The sequence below is a fragment of the Meriones unguiculatus genome, chromosome 17 (assembly GCF_030254825.1).
Source record: "Meriones unguiculatus strain TT.TT164.6M chromosome 17, Bangor_MerUng_6.1, whole genome shotgun sequence".
NCBI classification, from domain to species: Eukaryota; Metazoa; Chordata; class Mammalia; order Rodentia; family Muridae; genus Meriones; species Meriones unguiculatus.
Window position 1 is genome coordinate 17,084,187 of NC_083364.1, and position 26,311 is coordinate 17,110,497.

At 61.1% G+C, this 26,311-nt stretch overlaps 1 protein-coding gene across 1 annotated transcript; it reads left to right on the top strand.

Moving 5' to 3' along the window:
- Positions 1-8,261: 8,261 nt before the first annotated feature.
- Positions 8,262-25,381, top strand: Onecut3 (one cut homeobox 3). The gene is given in 3 exon segments (XM_021648854.2): positions 8,262-8,774; positions 8,776-9,521; positions 21,586-25,381. Coding segments are annotated over 3 exon segments (1,458 nt in total). The 5' UTR covers positions 8,262-8,352; the 3' UTR covers positions 21,876-25,381.
- The last annotated feature ends 930 nt before the right edge of the window (positions 25,382-26,311 follow it).

A 26,311-nucleotide genomic window follows, 5' to 3' on the forward strand; every position in this document is an offset into this window, starting at 1 on the left:
GATCCCATGACCAGCTCCCACGGACTGCAAATCACCTCTGGGTGAGGTCTGGGCCCACACCTATCACCTCAGCACTGGCTGAGCAGGAAGATCAGAAATTCGAAGTCCTCCTCAGCTGCAGAGCGAGCTCAAGGCCAGCCTGAGCTAAAGATTGAAATCCCCTGGTGGTTGAAAATGTTTGGGCAGCTATGGGAACCGAGGCACAATGCCACGCAGTATTTTGGAAAGAATAACGAGAAAAGTTCATAAGCATGCTTTATTCTTTTGTTTAAGTGTGCTCATAACAGCAGGAGGGGAGAAAAGAAGATTTAGTTCCCACCTCAGTAGCAAAGGGCCTCCTTCCACCGCGGTGGGGGAGCACGGTGGAGCAGCTCAGCTCTGAGGGAGGTGATTCGCACACAGGGGAGGAGGGAAATCAGGACGCTGGAGGCAGGAACTGAAGCAGGGCCTGAGGTGAGGAGTTAGCTGCTTCCTGGCTCGCTCCCCAAGGCTCACTCAGTTTGGCTTCTTGCACAGCCAGGCCCACCTGCCGAGGGGAGGGGAGCATCGCCCGAGGCTGTGCCCTCCAACCCCTGTTATGGAGGAAGAGCATGAGCCCCAGGTGTGGTCACAGCACAATCTGGCAGACACACCTCCTCAGCCGAGGGTCCCTCTTCCAGGCGGCTCCGGGTTTGTGTCCCCTTGGCAGTTGACTAACTATGGCGTTGTATTTAGGGAAGAGGATTCTTTTCACCCCGCCTTTGACTGGATTGGTTAAATCCACACAGCTGGGCTCTTAGGGTCACACACACACACACACACACACACACACACACACACACACGCCAGTTGGCATGGCCCACCAGTTAACCCCGTATAGGCTGGAGAGAAGGCTGCCAGGGAGCAAGCTAGATGACAGAGAGCTGCTTGTGTTCTCTCTTCACATTGCCTGCTGGGGAGCTCAGGGCTAAAATTGTGGCCTGTTGGTGGCAAGCCTGCTGTGGGTTTTAAGGGCCAATTTCCCTCCTAGTCCGCGGCTTCTTCACCTCAACTCTTGCTGACTTAATAGGGCGACCTTGTTTGTTGTTGTTTTTGTCTCTTCTGCTTTTTGGCTCCTGAGGAGGCAGGTGGCATCTGTGTTCTTGCAGGGCCTGACGCCACAGTCCTCTAACGCAGCACACTCAGAGGCAGGCGTGTCAACCTGGTATACACTGGTATACACAGAGTCCTCGGCCACCCAGAGTCACACAGGGACAGCCTGCGTCAGAAACACATTAAAAGAGGAAAAGAAAAGCTGTCTGGGCCGGAGAGCCGGCTGGGCAGTTAGGAGTGTCTCTGCCCTTCAGAGGCCGGGGTGGGAGACTCAGAACCAGCTGGGACTCCAGCTCCGAGAACCTGATGCCCCTTCTGGCACTGCACTAATGTGCTCCACCTACAGGCCCGCAGGCAACATACACAGAAAAAAAAAATAACAGAACAACTTTGAGGGACTGGAGAGGCGGCTCAGAGGCTAAGAGGCTGTTCTTCCTAAAGGTCCTGAGTTCAATTCCCAGCAACCATATGGTGGCTCACAACCATCTGCAGTGAGATCTGGTCCCTCTTCTGGTGTGCAGGCAGAACACTGTATAAATAATAAATAAATAAATCTTAAAAATTTTTTTTGAAAAAGAAACAAACATTTCTCACAGACATGGCCACAGGCCAAGCTGACCTGGTCTGAGACTCCCCTCGGTGGGGATTTCTCTGCTGACAGCTCAGGCTGGGCTGCTGCTCAGTGCTTATGAGCAGGTACTGGTCAAGGAGCCCAGGCTGGCCTGGAATTCATTCTGTATCCGGTGGAGGCAGGAACATCAAGAGTTCAAGGTCAGCTTCAGTTACATAGTGAGTTTGGGGCCAGCCTGGGCTACCTAAGACCCTGTCTCCAAAGGCAGAGGGAGGGAGGGAGGAGGAAAAGAAACAGAAGCAAGCCCTCTCTGGAAGGGCACTGAAAGCCAGGGGATGGTCACAGCCAGGCAGCTACCCTCTTCCCAGGACCCGTCCTCCTCCAGTTGGCTCACCTGTGAGGTGGCGCCGCTGAGGCACCCCTGCTGGAACGGCCGGACGCTGGGCCTGGATGGAGAAGATGTCCCCGCCCCTCACCCTCCTCCCTCCCGCCCAACGCCCAGCACGCAGCCGGCCTTGCCGGCTCCAGCTCCCCCAGGATCGATGGGAGAATCAATCCCAGCTGCAGGGTTCTCTGGGAGCTGCTCCCTGTTTTCCACGCACCCAGCCTCCAGGCTCATCAGCCCATCCTCCTGGCCTCCATTTTTCCAAGGCTCCAGCCAGCAGCCTCCCGCGCCCTTAATCTCCATTTCCCTCTCAGCCTTTACTCCCCAGCCTTCATCCCCCCAGTCTCTGCCCCCAGCTTCCTCCCCAGCCCCCCTAGCCTCCACCCTCCTCATCCTCAACCCTCAGCCTCCACTCCCTGAGGGGACAGCCTGGAACTTGGTCTGTTCACCTTAGAATAGGCCCTGTAAAGGACAAAGCACTGAAGGCCAGGCTGTGGTGTCATTTCATACCCCCTACCCAGACATCATTTCACCCACAGGCCTTCAGTTGGGAGGCATCTGCTCTGGGAAACAGGTGGTCAGAATGTGCCTCAGTTTCCCCATAAGCAAAACAACCAAGTGGTTGCCCTTATGCCCCCCTGCCAGCCTGCAGCCTCCCAGAAGTGAAGGAGGGAGAGGGGATCCAGATCTTGTCAAGGTTACTGTGCTATTGCTGAGACTAAAGAATGAGTTCGGGAAGGAGGGAGGGGGAAGGAAGGAGGAAGAAGGAAGGGGAGAAAGAAAAAGGGGAGGGAGAAGGAGGAAGGGGAAGAGAAAGGAGGAAGGGGAGGAAGAACGAAGGGGAGGAGGAAAGGGGAAGGGAGGAGGAAGGAAAGCAAAGGAAAAATGGAGGGGAGAGAGGGAAGAGGGAAGGAGAAGAGGAAGGATGGAGAGGAGGAGGGAGGATGAAGGGGAAGGATGTAGGGGAGGAGGGAGGCAGCAAAGGGTAAAAGGGTAAGAGGGAGAGACGGTGGAAAAAAGAGGGAGTGAGGCCAGAAGCCTGTGAAGGGGAGGGAGGGAGGAGAGGGAGATGAGATGGGTCCCCAGACCCCACTATGCTCATGGGCCACCTCTGCTTTCTTTTGGGGAGAAACTGAGGCCCACAGCTGCAGGGACTGTCCCAGATTTCTGTCCCACCCTCCGTAGACCCGTCCTGCGGCAGCAGGGTGTGGCCCCGAGCTAGGGCAGGAGGGAATGCCCGGGAACTGAGGCCCTGCTGGGCTGGCCGCCTCCCTAGGGCCTCCACCTGACAGCCGGGCCCAAGCCAGGCCTGCGCGAAGCCTCAGTTCAGGCTACCACCTGACCGGTGCCGGTGGAGAGGCCAGGCCCCTGGAGAGGGTGGTGCCTAACCAGGAAAGGTGTAGTTCACGGAGGAGGGGAAGGCCGCTGTTCTGGTGCTACTTTCCTGTCACAGGCGGGTCCCCGTGGGTCGATGGGCTCCTCGCCCGGCCGCCCAGACCAAGGCCAGCACCGTTCACTGGCTGGCTTTCGGCGAACCCCACCTCACTCTAGTTCCTGGCTTTATCTCCTTGACTCACTCAACAAACATTTCCTAGTGAGGGCCTGGGAGGCTGTCAGCCTTCCTCTTCCAATCCAGCCCCTTCCCGGGACGCGACTCCCGCTTCTCCCACAGGCCGCGGCCGCTAGGACCCCTGGCTCCGGGGAGGGGAGGGCTGATGTCCTATCCTGGCTTGGGGAGGGGGTGGCGTTGGGAAGGACGGGAAGGCCGCGGTAGCCAGCGCGGAGCCGTGCAGGCCTGGCGGAGCCGAGCGACCTGCTCCGCGTGGCAGAGCCGCGTGGTCCTTGCCCGCGGGGCGGCGGAAAGGCCGGGCGCGCTCTGATAGACGGGGCGTCGGCGGGCCAGCCCGGCCTCACCCTCCCCTCCAGCCCGGCCCCGGCGCTCTGAGCCAGATGCCATCCGGGGTGACGCACGGGCCTTCCGCCTGGGCTGGGGCGCCTCCGAGCTACCTGAGGGTGTCTCTGCCCGGGAGGGACCCTGCCGGGGCCGGGCAGCCCGAGGCCGTTGCAAAGCGGCTGCAAACGGGCTGCGCGGGCGCCCGGGCTCCGGGGCACAGGGCCACCCAGCGCAGGGCAGGCCGCTGAGAGTGGGACAGACGGCGTTAACCTTCCAGGGAGCCTTGGGGGGGGGAAGCGTGTGTGTGTGTGTGTGTGTGTGTGTGTGTGTCCCTGTCCCCCTCCGTGTCCTGCACAGCACATGTCCTGGCCATGGCTGCACCCTACCGTGAGGTTGCAATCCAAGCATGGAGGTGACTGACCCCCAGAAGGAGGCATCTTGGGGGCCCCTACCTGTCCCTTTCTCCAGCCCACCGTCCGGTAGGCCCGGGTGGGGCCCTGGCCCGCCTGGCCTCGGTGTCGTGTCCCCCCCCCCAAGAACAGTGTCCCTGGAGCGCGGGGTGGAGAGGCTGGAGCGGGAGGGTCTGCAGACCTGCTTCCGAGGTGGCTTCGAATCCGGGAGCCAGCCAGGGAAGGGCAGGCCGTGGGGTGGGGAGCCAGCCAGGGAAGGGCAGGCCGTGGGGAGCCAGGGAAGGGCAGGCCGTGGGGTGGGGAGCCAGCCAGGGAAGGGCAGGCCGTGGGGGCGGGGGGGAGAGCCAGGGAAGGGCAGGCCGTGGGGGGGGACCAGCCAGGGAAGGGCAGGCAGGGGGAGGGGAGCCAGGGAAGGGCAGGCCGTGGGGGGGAGCCAGCCAGGGAAGGGCAGGCTGTGGGGGGGAGCCAGCCAGGGAAGGGCAGGCCATGGGGGGGGCAGCCAGGGAAGGGCAGGCCGTAGAGGGGGGAGCCAGGCCAGCCAGGGAAAGGCAGGCCGTTGCGGGGGGAGCAGCCAGGGAAGGGCAGGCCGTGGAGGGGGGAGCCAGCCAGGGAAGGGCAGGGCGTCGGGCATCCCAGGAGGGTGGGGAGCTAGGCCAGCCTGGGCTACAGGAGACTCTGCCAGGGCAGGAGGGGGACGAGGGGAGGGAAAGGGGAAAGGCAGGGGAGGGAGGCAGCTGTGGCTTTGAGAGCCGATCCAACCGTCGGTGCTCCCTTCTCTGGGGTCCCGCGGGGCCCGCAGCCGCTCTCCGGGTGGGAAACTGAGTCACGGCAGGGCAGTGTCCGGAACAGGGACTTCTCCCTTGGCTGCGCGGCCGGGGGTGGGGTGAGGCCTCCGGCCCTCGCTGGCTCGCGCTCCCGTGGCTGCAGACCAGCGGGAGGCCCGGAGCGATGGGGATTCGATGGAGACGCGGGGCCGTCGGAGGGGATCGATCGCGCGCAGCTGCGGCGGAGCAGCCCGGGCGGGGCGGGGATCTGGGTACCCCGTGCGCCACCCCACGCCCGACAGACACCCATGCCACCCAGCCCGGGCACCTTCTCCGTCCCGTCTCAAGCGCCCCAGTGCCCAGCCCAGGCCCCGAGCGCACAGCTCTGTAGCTGGCAGGTTCCTGGGAGGCCAGACCGGGGGGCACAGTCAGTCGCCGGTCGCGAACGAAAACCTCCCGGTGGGGTGACAGGGGGCCCGGGGACAGCCGCCTGGTTCGGGGGACAACCTCTAGGGCACAGCCTCGGGCTTCTCAAGTGTCCGTATTGAGTTTTACTTAAAATTAGGGGCAAAAGGAGGACCTGAGGGAAGCCAGAGCGAGGAGCGCGGACTCCGGCCCGTCCAGGGGAGGCGAGGAGGCTCCTGGAGGCGGCGGTGGATTGCTCCGGAGAAGCCCCAGAGATCCCCCAACACCCAGGAGAACAGGGCTGCAGGCCCAGCCTCGCGGCCCTCGGTTAACTAACTGAGCCCCAGATTCCTCCCAAGCTTGGGCTAAGCACAGAGAGGGTGGCGCCGGCCTGGCGCAGCCCAGAGGGGACCCTGAGGCCCCCCGAAAGCTCCCACGAGCTGTCCCACGGGGCAGAGATGGGGAACGGCCTGCCCCCCTCCGGCCCACCCCTCCCCCACCCTCAATTTGCTAATGACCCAGGATCGATGGGCCGCAGCCACCCGCCTGCCCCGGGGCCCCGCTCAATCCCGTTTTACTAATTACTAACGTGGGAGCGGCCGGTTCTCGGGGCGCGGGGGGACCCAGGCTGTTTCTGCGGGGACCCCCAGAACTGCGCTCCGTCCCTCGGTGAAGCCGCAGACCCCGCCGAGCCAGCGGTCTGTCCTCAGAAGGCTCCAGCGGCCGCCGGGGAAAACTCCCTCCGCGGCTCTCGCAGGCCCCTCCTCAGGCCAGGCAGCTCGCAGGGGTGTGTGCGGACCTGAGGGGCCCTGACTCGGGAAGGAGAAAGGGGCCCCCCATCCCAAAGCCGCCGGCCCACCTCTCCTTTTCTTCAAAATGGATTCCTCGGTCGGCAGCGGGGGAAGCCGCCGTGGATGTGACTTAAAACACCAGCTACCACGGGAGAAAGTGAAGGCCGGGGCTGTGTCATGCCAGCCCCCTCCGCGGGAGCCCCTGGGTGGCCCGCGGCCGAAAGGGTTGGTGGCCCCCCTTTGTTTTTGCATCCTTAGACACCCCGGCCGCCACCCCACCCCCACCCGCTCCGGTCCCCCTGGTCTCCGGGCTCCTCACCCTCCTGGAGCCCTAGATGCTATCAGTGGATTGATTTCTGAGACCCACGATTATTTTTAATCATCTGTGATGCTGTGTCGTGGGGACCTCAGCCTTGACTCTGAGCCTGGCTGCCCAGCGCTGTCCCCACCTCCTCAGCACACGGGGAGGAGACCCAAATGACCTGACCCTTCTCTGCACCTCTGTTGCTCTGTCTGGAAGATGGGTGTGCCCCAAGATTTACAGACTCCCAGAATCAGAAAACCCCTGAACGTCTTTTCTTCGCCCCCCCTCCCTTACCGCCCTTTGGGGGACCCGGACAGCAACAGTGGGTCTCTGTCATCTTGGAGCACTTGGTCCTCCTCTCCCTCCAGGTGGGCGACTCAGGTTCCAGAATGGACCCAATAACCCACCTAGACAGTGGACAGGGAAGAGGAGGAGGAAGGGGAGAGAGCTGAGACTGAGTTGGAGCCTCCTCTGACCTGCAAGGTCCCTCTGGGGTCTGGCTTGACCACCCCAGCTCTCTTCTCCACCCACTCAAGAGGTATCTTATTTCCAGGTCCCTTGTGCCTGTAGGATGACCCCCATGTGCCCCTTCTCTCCTCCCTCTCCTGGCTGCAGGTGGGAGAGAGAGGCTTACTAGGCTCCCTCTGAGGGAAAACCCAACTTGGTCTACTGACAAGACATACGTAGACCCCTCCTCCTCCTCCTCCTCCTCCTCCTCCTACTCCTGCTCCTCCTCCTCTTTCTCTTCTTCCTCTCCTCCTCTTTCTTATTCTTCTCCCCCTCCTTTTTCCCAGATGGGGTTCCTCATCTATGTAGCCAGTCCTGGAACCAGCTGTGTAGGCTGGCCAGGAGCTCAGAGATCCACCTGCCTCTGCCTCCCTGAGTGCTGGGATTAAAGGCGTGCTCCTCTGTGGCCGGGAGGGATTTCCGTTTGCTTTGATACAAGGTCTCACTATGTAGCCGCAGCTGGACTGGACCTTGCTCTGTCGACCGAATCCACCTGCCTTTGTCTCCCCAGTCCCGAGATTAAAGCCACACGGCCCCAGTAAGGCGGATTTCTGAAAACTCCTGGGGCCTGACAGTTCCCTTCCCCAGCTGAGGAAACTGAGGCCCAGATGCCCGCTTTTCCTTGTGCTTGAGGCGGACGCAGACTGCGTGGTTGTTCTGGGGACCCCCCCCATTTCCCAACTTCAACCTCAAGGAGGTTTGAAATCTTTGTGCGTCTGTAGGGGTGATCGTGAAATGGAACCCCGTCTTTCTGGGGGCTGCCAACAGAGTAGGGGGCGTGTGTGGCCATGCTTGAGGGATTCAGGAGGTACCAGGAGGACCTGAGTGGGGCAGGGGATCAGAGGCGCTGATAGAAGACACCCGCCCACCTCTGCACACACACACACACACACACACACACACACACACACACACACGCACACGCACCCAGTCCCGGCTAGGGTTGCCCCCCACCCACCCAAATCCCTGAGTTCTCTGGGCAAGCCGAGAGGGGGAGCCGGGCAGTGAGCCCGGAGCTCCAGGGGGTTTGGCCGGTGCGGGCGGAGCGAGGGGCGGGGGCGCTGACGTCAGACCCGGGCCCGGGCGCCGGCGGCGACCGCCCCGCCACATCCTGGTGGCCGCTGCTTGCAGCAGCCGAAGCCGAGCGAGAGCCCTGAGCGAGCGGGACGGCCGCCGCCGCCGCCGGGAACGCCGGGCAGCGCGCGGGGACCATGCCGAGGCCCTGAGCGCGCGCGGAGGGGGCGCCCGGGATGGAGCTGAGCTTGGAGAGCCTCGGGGGGCTGCACGGGGTGGCCCACGCGCCGGCCGGGGAGCTGCTGAGCCCCGGCCACGCGCGCCCCGCCACGGCCCAGCACCGGAGCCTGGTGGCCCCGGGGCGCGCCGGCCTGGTGGCGGGCATGGCCAGCCTGCTGGACGGCGGCGGCGCCGGGGCCGGGGGCGCGGGGGCCGCGGGGGCCGCGGGCGGCGGCCCCGACTTCCGCGGGGAGCTGGCGGGCCCCCTGCACCCCGCCATGGGCATGGCGTGCGAGGCCCCGGGCCTGGGCGGCACCTACACCACGCTCACGCCCCTGCAGCACCTGCCGCCGCTGGCCGCCGTGGCCGACAAGTTCCACCAGCACGCGGTGGCCGGGGCGCACGGGGGCCACCCGCACGCGGCCGCCGCGCCGCCGCCGCCCCCCCCCGCAGCGCCTGGCGGCCGGCGTGAGCGGCAGCTTCACCCTCATGCGCGACGAGCGCGCGGCGCTGGCCTCCGTGGGCCACCTCTACGCGCCCTATGGCAAGGAGCTGCCGGCCATGGGCTCGCCGCTGTCGCCGCTGCCCAGCGCGCTGCCCCCGGCCCTGCACGGCGCCCCGCAGCCGCCCCCGCCGCCGCCGCCGCCGCCGCCGCTCGCCGCCTACGGGGCCCCGGGGCCCCTGGCCGGGGACAAGCTCCTGCCCCCCGCCGCCTTCGAGCCTCACGCCGCGCTGCTGGGGCGCGCGGACGACGCGCTGGCCCGAGGGCTGCCCGGAGGCGGCGGCGGCGGCGGGGGCGGCGGCGGGGCGGCCGGCGGGGCGGCCGCGGGCCTGCTGGCCCCGCTGGGCGGCCTGGCCGGGGCGCACGGGCCTCACGCGGGCGGCGGCGGCGGCGGCCCCGGGGCGGGCGGCGGCGGCGGCGGAGGCCCGGGGGCCGGCGCGGCGGCCGAGGAGATCAACACCAAGGAGGTGGCGCAGCGCATCACGGCCGAGCTGAAGCGCTACAGCATCCCGCAGGCCATCTTCGCGCAGCGCATCCTGTGCCGCTCGCAGGGCACGCTCTCCGACCTGCTCCGCAACCCCAAGCCCTGGAGCAAGCTCAAGTCCGGCCGCGAGACCTTCCGCAGGATGTGGAAGTGGCTGCAGGAGCCCGAGTTCCAGCGCATGTCCGCGCTGCGCCTGGCAGGTAGGGACGGGGCCCGGGGGAGCCCTGGGCTCGGGGCGCCCCGGCTGGCGCGCGCGCTCGCGGCCGGCCTCGGGCTGGGGGGACCCTCCGGCGCCGGGGCCGGGGCTGTGCGCCGTCGCTCACGGGTCGCGGGCCGCCTCCCCGGCCTCCCGGCGGCTGTGCGGGGTGCCCGAGGGCCTCCGGTGCCAAACGGAACCGGCCCCTCCGGTGGCTCGGTGCGTGCGCGCGTGGGCGCGAGCGCGGTGCACGCTCCACGGCTCCCGGAGCCTGGGTGTCTCCCGGGACCGGGGCCGCCGCCCCCCTACGCCCCGAGCCTCCCACTTGGGGGACCCGCGGGCGCCCTCCCGCACCGGGTCACAAAGCGCCCGGAGCTGACCGCCTCAGCCGAGGCCCGGCCCCGCCGCCCGGCTCTCCGCCTCTGCGCTCAGCCCGGGCCGCCGATCGATCCGCCAGTCCCCCGGCCCTCCCCCCTCCGGCCGCTGGCAAAGGTCATTGGAGATGGGGGAGGGGCGGCCCGTGGGACCCCGGGCTCGTGGCGGCCGCGGGAGGCCTTCACACCCGGCGACGCTCCCGGGCCCTGCCCTCTCCCGCCCGCCCTCCTGTCCCCCTTCCCACTTCTCTCCATCGGGGCAAATCCCTGTCGCTCTCTTTGGGTTGCCTCCCCGGTCTCAGTCCAGTCTCTGTCCTTTTCTTCCCTTCCTGTCCTGCCTGCGTGTGTGTGTGTGTGTGTGTGTGTGTGTGTGTGTGTGTGTGTGTGACACACAGGCATACTAGCCAGCCCCTGGGGGATCCGTTGTCTCTTCCTTCGGTCTAACCTGTCCCCTCCCACCCCGGCGAGGCGCGTATGGGGAAGCCATGGACCCGACACCCTGTGCGTTTGGGGAAGGGGTGCTGGGGAGGCGGCTGGTGGTCTCCGCGGAGCCGCGGTTCTCCGGGGCGGTGGGGAGGGGGCTGTGCACCCCGTTCTGGGGACAATAGCGGTTTCCAGAGCCTCATCGATCCTTCTGCATACAAACACAGAGAGGGGCGGGGCGGGGCGGCCGGCTCAAGCGAGGCGCCCCTGAGGCCCGGCTGGAGCGCTGGGCTGACTGTCCCCCGGCCACCCTGCAAGCACGTGGGGGGGGCGGAGAAGCAGGGGCGCTGGGTGCCGGGGACGCGATTGGAGCCTGTGACGCCGGCTGTTTTCACACTACCAGCCCCCTGTGCTGCTTCAGGCAGCCTGGCGGGGAGACCCGACCCGCCTCAGTTTCCCCCTTCCCTCCCAGTGTTTGGTGGGGTTTCTCAGATTCACAGCATGAGTGAGGAGATGTCTTGGGGGGACCCTTGGGGGGGATTTTGCAGGAGAAACACACGCACACACACACACACACACACAAACACACACACGGGTTTACCCGACGGGGCCTGTTGCTGGTGGCCAGGACAAGGAGGCATGACAACACCCTCCCCCCTCACTAAACCTGAGTGCCCTCAGGTGGGGCTGCAGGGGTCCGCAAGCTGCTGGACAACTGTCACCACAGTGTTCTGTGGGTTCTGAAACCAAGGCCACCTCTCCTGCACATACAACGGAGGGACATTGCGTGCCCTGAGCCCACAGCACTTGCCACTTGCCTGTCACCTTCAGCATCTAAGACGGTCTGGGAGTGGTGTGGTCACAAAAGACAGACAGGCTGAGCAGGCATGAGGGACATCACGCGGGCTCAGCGTCCCCCTTGAAGTGGCCAGTCCCTCGTTACAAACGGGACACTGGGCCGGACTCGCTCCTTGTCTTGGACTGCCCTGCCAATGGGGAGTGTGGCTCCCTGAGGGTACACACGGGGCTGCGGCTCTCTGGGGCACAGAGCACCGTAAACAGTGAAGACCGCAGGCCAGGTGGGCCTCACGGTCCGCACTGTCACACCGCTGTCACGCCGAGACAGGTCTCTCTCCGCCTTGACTCCGCTAGAGTCAGAGTGGCAGCCGGGGTCATTAGGCCCTAGCCCAGACCTTTAGTTCTGGTCCCTGCACAAATGAAAAGCAGTTAAGTGGCGGTAAATTGTGGTATTTAGAGGGTGGTGGAGGCGGCCAAGAGCGTCTCCTCCTCTACAGTGACAGGCGAAGACCTGCAGGTGCCCCCACCACAGGGCCAAAGCTGGAGCATCACTCCTTGTCCCTGACCCACTGGAGGCAAAATTGGACCTCGGCTTCCATGAGCCCAGGAGGGCGGCTGCCTACCCAGCACCCAAGACACGGCCTCACTGCGAAAATACTGTCCCTGGAGTGTCCTGCAAAGCGCAGAAAGAGTGAGAGAAAGGGACAAGGTGAGGGGATGACAGACAGACAGACAGATGGAAGAGAAGAGAGAGAGTGACCGGAGAGGGAATGAAAGGGGGAGAGAAGAGATGGAGAGTAGAGACAAGGGAGAGAGAGAGAGAGAAATGGAGAGTTGGAGAGACAGAGAGGAGAAGAGGGAGGATGGAGGGACAGAGAGAAACCAGAGCAGAAAGAAACAAAAAGGATGGCTGGAGACAAAGAAAGGGAGGGAGCCTGGGGAGCAGGACGGTGGCTGAGCTCCGGCTGGGGGCTCCCGGTCCCCAGCCCCAGAAAAGCAGCCAGCCGCCTCCTCCCTCCTTTGGGGACCACTGAGAGCGTCCTTTCTTTGTTGTACCCAAGGAAACACTGCCAAGAGCCCCAGAGTCCCAGCCCTACCCCACCGTGCGTCGTCCTCTGCATGCCTCAGTTTCCCCAAACGTGGAATAGGCATCCTGTGTAGGAAGGAGCCACAGGCTCCAGCTCCCCCAAGCACTTTCCCCCGCCCTGTTGGGGGCTGTTTTCGTCCGCTGCCACCCCATCCAGAATTTTCTCTCTGAGCTCTGCCTCCCCCCCAGCCCACACACACACACACACACACACACACACACACACACCCTGGCGACAGTCACAAACTGTGATTATGGGATGGGGCTGGGGGAGGGGCGGCTCCTGGCGGGTGGGGCGGTCGATGAATTCGAATTACCGTCTGTGATTCATCACCGTGCGCCAGGTCGATAGCTCAGGCCGGCTTCAAATATTGTTTAAATTGCAACTCCGGACTGAAAAAAAAAAAAAAAAATCCGGGTTTCTTTTTTTTTTGTAACTGATCAGAAAAATATACATTTATAATGAAATATTCAAAGGAGAGGACAGGAATTCATACACACACACACACATCACACAATACACCGAACACATCACACACACATGCACTATGCAGGCACAGACACACACACAGGGAAGGGTGATGCAGAGGCAGCAGGCAGGCGTGTGCTGGTAGGGAGGTTGATGGGGTGGGGAGTGTGTGACGTCGGGGTTCCTCGGCTCCGTTTTCTCTCCTGGGAGTTCTGGGAAAGCTGGAGGGGTAACCCTCTGTGGGGTCCCTTGTTCTTTTATTTGGTTTGGTTTGGGGGGACAGGGTCTCTCGGTGTAGCCCTGGCTGTCCTGGAACCGTGTAGACCAGGCTGGCCTCGAGCTCACGGAGATCGGCCTGCCTCTGCCCTCGACGCCAGGCTTGCCTTCCATCTGGGGCTGTGAACGCCTCCTCACCTCCCTCATTCTTTTATTTGAGACAGCCCAGGTGTGGCTGAAGATGACCTTGAACCCCTAACCCCGAGTGTTGGGTGACAGACGTGTACCACCATAGCTGCTGGGCTGGAACCCGGGCAAGCTCCAGCCCCCCGCCCGCCCCGGAAAGCAGAGACACTGGTCCAGAAGGCCTTCCTCAGACCGGGACTCCCCTCCTCCCCTCCCCGACTGGCCCTGGACAAAGGCCCACGCCTCAGTTTTGTAGTCTGAGAAATGGGCAGAGCTGCATAAGCCCCTCCGAGAGCGGCAGGGGCTCCTGGAAGGGACCGGGAGGGGGACCCGAGCTCGTGAGTCAAAAAGGGGGGACACTGAAGGTGGCCGCGGAGGATGACAGCGCCCGGAGGCCGTCCCAGGGCCAAGCGGCCAAGCTCTAGCCGCCTGAGCCGTCCCGAGGGGGGCCGGCGCCCTGGAACTGTGGCACCCTCTGCCCTGGAGCACAGAGCCTGCTCGGGATAACGGGCCGCTGGCGGCAGCGCCCTGAGAGGCTGGCCGGCCCCTAAGCCACGCCCCCGGCCCGCCGGGGCCTTCGGGGCGGGGCTCCCTCCCGACCACGCCCCCGGCCCCTCACTGGGGCCTTGTGGCGGGGGCTCTAAAGGCCCGGCCGAGTCAGCTGGGGTCTCTTGCTGGACCAGAGAGTCACAGCGGTGGCTTCCAGGCCTGTCCGTCCCTCCAGCAATCCGGAGGGTGATGGTACCCTGGGCACTGCTGAGTTGTCATGTCACACACACACACTCACACACACTCACACTCTCACACACACACACACACACACACACACACTCACTCCCGGACCACCGTGTCCCAGGATGGGCCTGGAAGGAGGGAGGCCAAGCTCACGCCTTGCCCTAACCCAGTGGCCACTTCCCGGGACCACACCGGGGAGAAGTGGCCCCGCGAGTGTGCCCGGTGACAGGCTGAGGCTGACCGTGAGCCTGAAGTCCCTTGGGGGCAGGTGACACGGCTGGGGGGGAGGAGCTTGCCGCCCAGCCCGAGGTCAGCCCTGGGGACCCGGGAGGAGGACCCCCTCTCCCTCAGGTCCACCCCCGCCCCCAGCCACACAAAGATCAAGCGGAATTTTAGCTGGGCGCGGTGGCGCACACCTCAGGGCCCAGCGCCCAGGAGGCGGGGAGTTCGAGGCCAGCCTGGCCTACCCAGCGGGCCCGGGGCAGCCGGGGCTACCCAGAGAAACCCTGTCTCAAAACAAAAGAGCTGCAGAAAGGAACTTCAGCCCCTTTCAGCTGAATTTTCAGCCCGAGTTTCCAGCCGGAACCGGGAGCAGCCGCTTTCCCGCAGCCGGTCTCCACCCTCGCCGCCCTCGGGCAGGCAGCGGGGACCCTCCTTGGCCGCATGGGAACTCTGGGCTCGGCGGCCAGGGCCCCCAGAGGCCGAAGCCAGCCTCCTGGGCCGTCCTCCCGACTGCAGGTCCCGGGTCCTCCTGATCCTCCCGATCCTCCCTCCCGGCCCTCCTGGCCCTCCCTTCCGGTCCTCTCTCCTAGTCCTCCCTCCCAATGCTCTCTCCCGGTGCTCCCTCGCGGTCCTCCCAATCCTCCCTCTCCGTCCTCCCTCCCAGTACTCTCTCCTGGTGCTCCCTCCCGGTGCTCTCGGTCCTCCCTCCCGGTCCTCCCCATCCTCCCTCCGGGTGCTCCCGGCCCGCGCTCCCTTTGTGTCCCCCTGCGGCAGCCCGGCTTCGGCCAGGGGAGCTCGCGCTGGTTGGAATCAGGTTTTTAATTAAACAGAGCGTGATCAATACCCCGAGCGGGCCGGAGGGGAGAGGAGAGCCGGCCCGAGGGCCCGGGGGGGCCCGTGTGACCCTCGGGCAGCCCAGGCACCTGTGGCCTCAGTTTCCCCGGGCCAAGGACCCCGCACTGCCCCTCCTCCAGGAGCCACGCCGGTGGGCACCAAGGGCCGGGATCTGCGCTCACCCTGGGGTCCCTTCGAGGGCCCGGGGAAGGCCGCGGGGCTGGAGGGGCGGCCCAGGGCCCAGGGCCCGCGGGGAACCCCACCCCGCGCCCACCCGCAGCGGGGGCCCTCGCCTCCCTCTGCCCGCCCGGCTTCCAGCCTCACAAACCCTCCACAGTAGCTCTGTGCTCGCTGAGGCAGGGTCTGGCCACCCCCAGGATAACCTCAACCCCCTCAAGTGTAGCCGAAGATGACCCCGAATTCCCAATCCTCTTGCCTGCGCCCCCATATTCATTCTTTTTCATTTCTGTGTCTTGGATTTTTCAAGGCAGGGTCTCTCTGTGTAGCCTTGGCCTTGAAGTCGCCCTGTAGACCAGGCCGGCCTCGAACTCAGGGACCCGCCTGCCGCCAGGCTTGGCTCTTTTTTATTCCCTCACTTTCTCGGGGTCTGCTGGGACCCGATGGGGTGTAGCTGCTCCCCCAGCGCCGGCACCCCACCTCCTTCTGTGGTCGCCCTGGGGTGGCGGGGCGCGCTTCCGGGCCCAGGCAGAGGGCGCTTATCAGCGGATTAATCCACTAACAATGGAGACGCCGCTCGCTGCCCGGCGGTCCTGGGGCGGCCTGTGCGCCACGCTCCCCTGGACCCCTTCCAGCCATCTTTTTCTAATTCCTCTTCCCGCTGCCGCCTTGCATTTTGCAAATGACTTTTTAAACAGCTCAGCTCAGCCCGGCCTGGTGGCACCCGTCTGTCATCTCAGCACTGGGGGCCTGGGCCGGGAGGACTGCCAAGAGTCCCGGCTTGCCTGGCTACAGGAGAGAGACCTGGTGTCAGAGGAGGGAGGGGGCGGTTGGGGGCGATCCGCAGGGCACCCTGAGGGGTTCGGGTCACCCACCAGGACTGCCTGAGCGGAGACAACCCGGGCTAAACGAGCTTCCAAAAAAAAAAAGAAAAGAAAAAAATCCAAGTTTGAGCGGCCTGTGCTGTTGGTTGACTTGGTTTACCCCATGGCTGAGGGGTCCGTGGGAGGTCTCCTGGGCTGAAAGCGCGGGTGAGAAGGCCCCTGGCCACACACACACACACACACACTCACACACACACACACACACACACACTCACACACTCACACACTCACTCACACACACACACACACTCACACTCACACAGACACACACACACACTCACACACACTCATGTCCTCACCTGTGACTCTCGGCTCTCAGGTGCTCCTAGGCGCCCATGGGCAGCCAGGTGTGTGCGACAGTTCCAGATAGGACTTTGAAAAATGGGGACATCAAAACCCTCTAGGAGGGGGCCAGCAGGATGGGGGAGCGCTGAGGGGCGGGGCCAAGCCTGCCGCCCGCTGAGGGCCGAGGGGACCCTGGGCGGGGTGGGTGGGAGGACACGGTTTGGGAAGCCGTGGGGAAGGGTGCCCACTGAGGCACCCCGTTAGCTCTGAAAAACACCCAGCCCCCCCCCAACACCGCAGGACCCTCCTTTCTGAACTCCTTGGGGACTTCCAACCCTGGCACGCTTGGTCACACAGCCAGAGAGGTCGGTGGGGTCTGGGGAAGCTCAGCCCGGCGGGGTCACCCTGAGGGGGAGAGATAGTTGGTCCCAACGTGTGCCCCCACCCCGCCGCTGATGGCGATGGCGGGGCAGGCCTTGTCGCCAAGGAAACGGGCCATCATCGCAGCCGGAGCCCAAGCTGGTATTGAATGGTTGGCTGCGGGGGGGGGGGGGGGTTACAGGCTCAGCCATTCGGAGTCACACAACAGCCTCAGCAGAGGGATGAGGGGCAGCCACTCGGGGAGTGAGGAAGGCGGGGAGGGTGAGTCAGGGCGCCTGCCTGGGGGCACAGTAGGGCCAGGGCCAGGGAGGGACACCTGACAGCTTTCTCTGCCTTTCTTAATTTCTCTTTCCTTTAAAATAATTTTTTTTTCATTGGTTTTTGAGCCGGGGTCTGACATATCCTAGGGTGGCCTCCAATTCCCTACGTAGCCAAGGATGGACCTTGAACTGATTTTACTTTTCCCTTGTCCAACACTGAAAGGGTGGAGGGCAGGTGCGTGCCACCTCTCTCGTTTCATTTAATGCTGGAAGTGGAACCCAGGGCTTCATGAATGCTGGCCAAACACTGTCCCCTGAGCTACAAGCACTCTGCCCACTGAGCCAAGTACTACCCACTGAACCACAACACCCTACCCACTGAAACCCATCCCGGGGGCCATTTCTTCCAAGGATGGAGCCAAGGCTTTGCAGGAAGTGACGTGAAGGTCTTTGTGGGGCAGGTGGGGCCATTGCGGCTGCGCTTTAAGGGATCTGTAGGAGTTCCCATCTGACTCCTGAAGGGGTCGGTCGGTCCCGGGAAAGGTGACGCGCACGTGTGTGAGGCCACATGGGAGGTGAGACCCAGGTCTCAGCCTTCCTCCAGGCCGACCTCCGGGACGTCGGGGCGCCGTCCCTTTCACAATCCATTAAGTATTTTTCTGCCACCTCCTAGCAATGGAAGCCAAGAGCAGCTGTGCGGCAGGCCTAGGCCTGCGGTGGTCTGTGGGCCCTAGTAACTCCAGAGAACTCAAGAAACGGGTGACACAGATAAAACCCGGGGTCTGAACACGGTCCATCCTAAACCCGAGGGTCCATCCTAAACCAGCCTAGCCTAAACCGCTGCGGGATGCAGCCCAATAGGCCGGGGGCTGCCGCCCTCTTCTGGGCACAACGGGAACTGCAAGAAGATGAGTCGCGCAATAATCTATAAAAACGTAACATTTAAAACCCAGGACGTGGTGGCACCCGCTTGTGGCCTCAGCCCTGGGAAGGCAGGAACAGGATATTCTGGAGGTTCGCCATCCGGCCAGTCTAGCCTAACCCACAACCTCCAAGGTGAAGGGCAAGAGAGAAGGGTCAGCCGCTGAGAGCGCTTGCTGTGGCCGCAGAGGACCCGAGTTCGGTTCCTGGCACCGCCTGGTGGCTCACAAGCCTGTGACTGCAGCTCCTGGGATCCAACACCCCTGGCCTCGGAAGGCAAATGCGCGTGACTGAGGGCGGACACACTTCTATACACACGTCTAAAAATAGCAAAACCAAATCTTTCTTTAAAAAAAAAAAAAAGTTGTCAACACTTGGGAGGCAGCTGCCAACCTGGTCTACGCAGTGAGTTCCAGAACCAAGGCTGCACAGTGAGACCCTGTTTCAAAAGAGAAGAAAAAGGCAGTTTGGCCACGGATGAGGACAGAGGGTTGAACAAGGACACTTGTTTTGGGAGGACAGTGACAGGATTCAGTAGCGGCTCACGCTGAGTGCTGTGTGACAGGAGAGGCCTGGAGACCCGTCCCAGCCCCTAGAACGAGAGGCATGCACTAGTGGGGGACAGCTCTGTCCACGCAGAAGGCCGCTGGGCCCTGGCGGAGGCCCCGTGCTGAGCCTGGAGGAGGCAGGCTCCTGCTGCCGATCACAGGGATTTCAGGGCACCGTGGCTGATGGTGCACAGGGAAAGGACAGGACAGCAAACCAGGGTGGCCCACAGTGGGTGGCCAGGACCCAGGGTGGAGGCTGACAGTGGAAGGGGGAGTATTAGAGGAGATGGGGGATGGAGGAGATGGAGGAGGACAGGGGATGAGCAGGGTGGAGAGGCTGGAGGAGGCGCCCTGGAGGAGGGGTGCTTGAAGGAGGTGGCGGAGATGAGAGGGAAGAATCTGGCTAGGCCGAGGCTGCCTCTCCAGTGGAGGTGGAGCCACCACAGTGCCCAGCCCAGGCTCCTTAGAGGAGCCTGCGGCTGCCCCTCAGGCTCCCTCAGCTCCAGGCAGCGTCCTTTGTGCTGACAAGGCTCAGACCTGGGGCTAGCGTTGACTTGGAGGCCGTGGCAGCTGCTCAGGGTCCCGAGGCCTCATCTTCCACCTCCTCTTGGGAGGAGGTGATGACTCCACAGGTGCAAACAGCAGCTCAGCCCAGTGCCAGGGCCTTGTCTGTGCATGATTAGACTCAGGGCAGGAAACGGGCAGTGGCTTCATGAGCCACTCACAAAATAAAAAGGACTTTTTGTTTATTCCAAGATGATTGTGGGGCTGGAGAGATGACTCAACAGTCAAGAGCACTGTCTGCTCTTCCCGAGGTCCTGAGTTCAATTCCCGGCAACCACGTGGTGGCTCACAACCATCTGTAATGTGAACGGATGCCCTCTTCCGGTGTGCAGGTGTAAATGCAGACAGAACACCCATACATAAAATAGACAAAACAAGACTATTCTGTGGCAGGCCACTCCCCCCAGCCTGGCCTTGGGGTTCCCTTTATAGACTCCTAGAAGATGGCTGGGTGGATGGGCGGATGAAACTTCACTGGAATGTAAAGCTTGGGCTGATGCTGTTCCGTCTGCTTGTTTGTGTACTCCTATGGGGATGAGCCCCTGGTGCTCCATGACCGTCACAGAGCAGCCAAATCCCAAAGTCTCAGGCAAGAGCAGCCACATCTGTCTCCATCCACCAGCTGTACCCCAACTCTGTACCCTGGGGACAACCTGCTGCACCCTCTCCCATCCAGTTTTTGCCAAATCTGTAGGCCTATTTGTGGGGCTCGGGTGGAAGTCAGGGACCCACCATGGAGCCTGTCTGGTTTAGTCATGTGAGTGGTGTTCACGGCTGAGCCTTCTAGACTGTAAGGATCGCATTTTTTTTTTTTCTTCCAGCTCTGCAGACCCTAAGGCGCCACTTGCACCCATGCAAATTCTCAAGCAGGATGCAAAACCAACTCATTAAGACTCTGGGAATTCACAAGATCAAACGCTCTTAATGCTGCTGTGGAACCTTCCGTTCCAGTCTAGGGGACCCTCACCAGTCAGGGAACCCTCATCTTTTGCAGGATAACTTTTTCTCTCTTACATTCCTGGAATCCCACACCTTCCATGTACAGTGTTCTGTTTCATTTGAATGGAACAGGCCCTGTAGGGGCTTGCTTAGAAACAAAACAGACAAAGAAAAAGTCTGAACTATTAACTCTTAGAGTCATTGACTCTGTTTTCATTTTTCAGAACAGGCTCTCTACATAGCCCTGGCTGGCCTGGAACTTGATATCTAGACTAGCCTGTGCTAGACTAAAAGGTGTGACCACCGTGTCCCTCTCTGACTGTATCTTTATCCAACATTTGCTGGATTGAGATATTTGGCAATTCTGGTGGAATATACACCTTCCTTGTTACTTTTTTTTTCTTTTCATTTTTGTTTTGTTGTTCCTTTGAGACAGGGTTTCTCTGTGTAGCCTTGGCCATCCTGAAACTTGCTCTCTAGGCCAAGCTGACCTTGAACTCACAGAGATCTGCCTGCCTCTGTCTCCTGAGTGGTGGGACTACAGGCGTTTTTGATAATGTGTATGAGTGTGTTTGTGCATTCCAGTTCCCACAGAGGCCAGAAGAGGGTACAGAACCCCGGGAGCTGCAGGGGGAGCTTAGCTGCACGATGTGTTTTCTGGGAAATGGACATGGGTGCCCCCCGCCCCGTAGAGTGGCAGGTGCTCTCAAGTGCTGAACCACCTCCAGGCCTGTCCTTGGGACTTTCATCTCTTAGCTTCTGAGGGCCCCAAAGCCATCCTGATTCTAGATTTTTCCCATGGCATCTGCCTTTCCCTTTTGGAAGCTTTGGGAATTTTCTGTCTATTCTCAGGGTTCCGAAATGTCACAAAGTTGTGTCTGTGTTTCTGTCCACTGACAGGAAGCTCATGTTCTTTAGTCCCGGCGTCTTCCTTCCTTCCCTGTCGCTGCAATAAAGTACTTTGGCAAATGCCAACTCAAGAAAGAAAGGTTTACTTGGCTGAAGGTTCCGGGCTCATCACTGCGGGGAAAGGAAGGTTCTGGGACCTCCGGGAGATACTTACACTGTGTCCGCAATTGGGAGAGACAGGGAAAGCATTCCAGGGCGCAGCTCACTCTGCACCAGCAGTGCAGGACCCCAGCCTAGGGAACTGTGCCACTGAGAGACAACCCAGGGCCTAGAGTCAGTCCCTCCTGAGTCCCCATCCGGTTCCCACAGCCCTGAGGTGAGGTGGGATTGCAGTACAGCCTGGAATATGCTGGCAACACCCATATCCATAGTCTGGGGGGGAGGGGCCGTGCTGGGGCTGGGGTCAGGGTCTTTGCCGGGGAAGGAGAAGGCTTGGGGTGGGACTCTGGAGCAGGCTCTGCGGAGCAGCAGCAGCTCTGGCTGTGTTAAGGAGGTGCCACTTGCTTTGTCTCTGTCCCCACACGGTGCTGACTCCATGCCTTCCCCCATGGCCCTCTATCCTGCCCCTTCTTCCGTTTCTGGCTGTCTCCACCTGCCTCTCCTCCCCCGGTCCTGTTCGTGCTGGTGATTCTCTGCGCCTTTCTCTTCTTTGTTCTTCCCTTGTCTTTTCCTCTCCGTCCTATAAACACTTTCGACTTCGGATCCTCTGCTCCCCAGCTAGCCCTCCCGCTCTGGGTCCCCTGACTCTGTCAACGCCCCTTTCTTCCCCGAGGCTCTGTCCCCTGGGTGCACCGTCCCTTCATCCACGTGTACCCTATGTCTCACGTCCCCTTTCTCCCGGCGTCCCCTCCCACAGCCTGCAAGCGCAAGGAGCAGGATCAGCAGAAAGAGAGGGCCCTGCAGCCCAAGAAGCAGCGGCTGGTGTTCACAGACCTGCAGCGCCGCACGCTCATCGCCATCTTCAAGGAGAACAAGAGGCCCTCCAAAGAGATGCAGGCCACCATCTCGCAGCAGCTGGGCCTGGAGCTGAACACCGTCAGCAACTTCTTCATGAATGCCCGTCGCCGCTGCATGAACCGCTGGGCGGAGGAGCCGGGCGCAGCCCCGGGCGCCGCCACCACCACCGCCACGTTCTCCAAGGCCTGAGCCTTCTGCTGTGACACCCGCCCCAGCCCCAGGGGACCGCACACTCCAGCCCTGGGGACTTAGGGGCCGGGGGCGGGGGGACCATCCCCTACCCAGCCAAAGCAAACCCCACCCCCGCCCCCAGGGGACAGGGACCTATGCCAGCCCCCCTCAGTTTTCGACTCCAAGGGGACCTCGAGGGAAGTGGGTCATGAATCAAGCACACCTTAGACACAAAACCCGGGTACTTAAAAAAAAATGTTTTTTTAAATAGAGAACCCTTTTCCCAGATCCCAGACCTCAAAAGGAGAGAGGCGGACGCCTGCCTGACTTACCCATACTTTCTCTTCCAGGCCAGGTCTCTGTCCCCTCATCCCCTCCCCAAGAACTGAGACCCATCCCCAAGTGGCCAAAACCAACGACAAGCCGGATCCTTACAGCACCCCCAATCCTCCATGCCAACCCTTCTGCAGGATGGCCCCCCACAGCCGAGACCCCAGCCGCCACCCGACCCCAGCGGCCGGCCGGCCTGGATTAGCCTGTGCCAACAATCCCCTGCCTTAACGCCGGGGAGGGAACCTGTGGGGAGCCCCTGTCTCCAAGGAGATGGTAACCCACGTGGAGATGAGGGCTGCCCACAGCCGCCTCCATCCCAGCGCCCCTGAGTAACTTAATTATAAGCACCTTGAAGAATGCCACACAGGGAACAAGGCCACCAGAGAGCAAAAGGTGACACCCCAGATCCCAGGGGAGGGACATCGGATTCTCCCAGATCCAGGGGCCCTTGGATGCAGAGCTCTGGAAGTCTGTGGAATTCCAGTTGACTGGGGCTACGTCCCCGAGACCCCCCCACAGAGGACGTTCAGGGGAAGCCTTGCATTGGTGACCTCTCTCGGAAGAGAGAAGATGAAATTGGAAACTGCTTGTTCCATTGTTTTGCCAAAAAAATGTACAATGGGGAAGGGTCAGAGGCCAGGGGTGCCCCACTGCTCAGCTCGCCCCTCCCCTCCGTGTGACATTTCAAGACCGGCCTGGCAGCCGGATCCCTGGAGGCTGCCTCACCCCTCCCCTCCTGGGGTTCAAGATCCTGGCAATCCTTCTCTTCTGAACCCTACCCCATGGCTGCCTCCCAGGGAGGGGCCCCCCAGCTTCCCTAGAGAATGCAAGAGAACTTTCTAGTGAGAAAAAGAAAAAGGAAACCTCCCCCATCCCGTAAAGGCTACCTCACTGAGCCCATGCTGTGATTCGAAAGATCACGTCTGATACCAAAGATTTCCCCCACCCCCAAGGGTTTGTGCTGGAAGCCAGGGTGTCCCCACCCTCATCCCATGGCTGTTCCCTACCCCAGAGAGAGAGAGAGAGAGAGAGAGAGAGAGAGAGAGAGAGAGAGAGGACAGGAGGACAGCGAGGTCGGCGAGTGCCTTTTTATTGAACCAAAGATGTGTGCGTTTAGTGTCCTCTGTCCTCAGTGACGCGCCGCTCTCCCGCAGGAGCCGCTCAGCTCGGATGGATTTCTAGAGCCCTTGGGTGTGAGGCAGAGTGAAGAGTCCCCCTTTCCCACTGATCGAGTGAAAAGTCCCCCACCACACACAGCGAGACATACACACACACAGTGACACACACACATACACACAGTGACACACACACACAGCGACACACACACACAGCGACACACACATACACACACACACACACACACACACACACACGGCTGGAGAGATGGCTCAGTCAGGGGTTCAGAGCACAGGCTGCTCTCACAGGGCCCAGTCTTCTGGGGAGTCCCACCCAGGGGGAGCCTCACAACCATCCACACCTGCAGCTCCAGAGGACCCAGTGTCCTCACATCCATCCACACACCCATACACGATTAAAAAGAAAATCTGGGGGACTTTGGTTTACTTGGTTTATTTTTGTATGTTTTTCAGGACAGGGTCTCTCTGTGTAGCCTTGGCTGTCCTGGAACTCTCTCTGTAGACCAGGCTGGCCTGGAACTCAGAGATCTGCCCGCCTCTCCCTCATGAGTGCTGGGACTAAAAGCATGAGCCACCACGACCCGGCCGAAAATAAGATAAATCTTTAAAAAAACACTAGCTTGGGGACTGGAGAGACAGTTTAGCTGTTACGAGCACAGCTGCTCTCACAGAGGACGCAGGTTCAATTCCCAGCACCCACATGGCAGCTCACAACTGTGTAACTCCAGTTCCAGACGGTCTGACACTGTCACACAGACACACAGGCAGGCAAAAACACCAATGCACGTGAAATTAAAACAAATTTAAAAATTAAATGAACAGCAAAAATATTTATTTGGAAACACATACACACTAGCTCTCATTGTGAAAACTAAGCCTCCTTCCTCTCACCCAGGCGGCACGGAGCCCTCCCTCACCCTCCTAAAAAAATTCTTATTCATGGCTCCAGAGCCATCACGTCCTGTGAAGCAGCAGACCTGAGACCCCAAAATGAGCGGGGAAGGAAGGAAGCGTGGTGCCCGGGACACCCCTTTAATCCCAGCACTCAGGAGGCGGATGATGGATGGCTGTGGGTTTACACAGTGAGGCCCTGCCTCAGTGACCAGTTAGAACACATCACATATACAAATACACATGTACATGTGTGAGACGAGGCCTTCCTCTGTAGCCAAGGCTAGCCTCTAGCTCCAGATCCTCCTGCCTCGCCCCCACCCCCGGGGGACTGGGATTATTAATCAAACTGTTTCAGTTTCCTCTGACTTTTTCTTTTCTCCTTTCATTTCTTTTTGTTTCTGATGGCGATGGGATGGAACCCCAAATCTAGCACATGCTAGGCAAGTGTTCATCCCTGACCACGCCCCCAGCCCCTCACTGGCAGTGGGGGGGACGCTCCACTTCTGAGCCACCAATGGGATCTTTTCAAATTCCATCATATACTCATACACACTCATACACGTACACATTCAAACACTCACACACACACACTCACACTAGATCAGGGCCCTCTCAAGGCCTGATGGACATCTCCATCCTGCCCTTCTGTCGTCCCCCCCCCCCCCACTTCTGGTCCTTACCTACCAAAGATCTTTCCTACACAGGGAACCCACAGCCCAGCACAATTCCTCCTAGCCTTTGACAATTCTCTCTGAAATACCTCAAGATATTTAATGTATAGTTTATGTGCTAAAAACAAACAAAAAAAAAACAAAAAAACTTAGCTAGTTTTGGGATTATTGTGACTCGAAGCTTTATACCGTTAAATTATAATTTTGCAAATAATGGCATGTTTATCTCTGACCGGTTCCGTGGGAGACACATCGAATGTCAGGGCAGCGAAGCCAACGGTCCCTGGAGGGTGAGATGGGGGACCCGTGGCCTTCACAGATTTCCTATGTACAAAGAGTCTCTTAGGAAAGAGAGAAAGGCATGCGACAGCTGTACCTCTCCCTGGCTTGTTCTGTTTCCTCGTTTTATGGAGTCGTGTCTTCTAAGAGTATTTATGATTCTATGTGTTCCGTGTTCAAATGTAATTTAAGAAAAAAAAAAAAAAAGAAAACCAAAGAGATGGAAGTTTCTGATGATGTTCCTGGCGGGAGGGTTGGGAGGTATCACTGCCATGCTGTGCTCCATGAGCTGGTTGGCCTGTCCTGTGGCCCTCTAGGCAGCTCTGTTTCTGTCCCCGCCCTGATGTCGAAGGAACTGTGTCCAATCAGGTGGCAAGGTCCTGGAGCCGGCCAGACCTGAATACCCTACACTCTCCTTCTCTCTCAACCCCTGCCCTGTGTGTCCAGCCTGGCTGAGGGCCATCGCTCCTCCTTTATCGGACCTGGGAATGCCTGTGAGTGACCATCCACCGCTGTGGACTCGTCGTCCCTCTCCCACCCCTGTGGGCTTCACTTCAGCATGAACTTCCCAAGCATCTTCAAAACAGTCAAGCAGGAAATTCACGGATGAAGGCAGGAAGTGGGCTTGGAGCTGCCCAGCTTTCCCAGATACCAAGGTCCACCTTCTCGAGGCCCACCTAGCTCTCCCGGGACACCCTCAGCCATGGCGGAACCCTTTGCAGATACCTGGGGACCATGGAGGAGGACGGGGCTTCATGCCCCCTGAAGAACGGAGGTGGATACAGCTGGCCTGACCCTCTGTGCCCCCAACCTGTCCTGGTGTGGCCGCAAGGCTACAAGACCAAGCAAGAGCTGGCTTTGACCAGCAGGTACCATGTAGCAGGGTCGGGATGAAGGATTAGAAGCGCCCCCCCCCCACCTGCAGGACTGCACCCCAAGGTGCTGGGAAGTGTTGCAAAATGGTTCAAGCAGAGTTTAGCCACCAAGGTCCCAGGGCTTTTGGTGGGTGTTGGTGGGTGATGATCTCAGCCGGGAGTGCTGTGAGGGAGACCTCCTGAGTATCTTGGAATCGTGCTCCTGGAATCGTGCAAAGCTCCAGGCCCCTGCTGGAAACCTGAATGAAGAGCAGTCCTCCTCACCA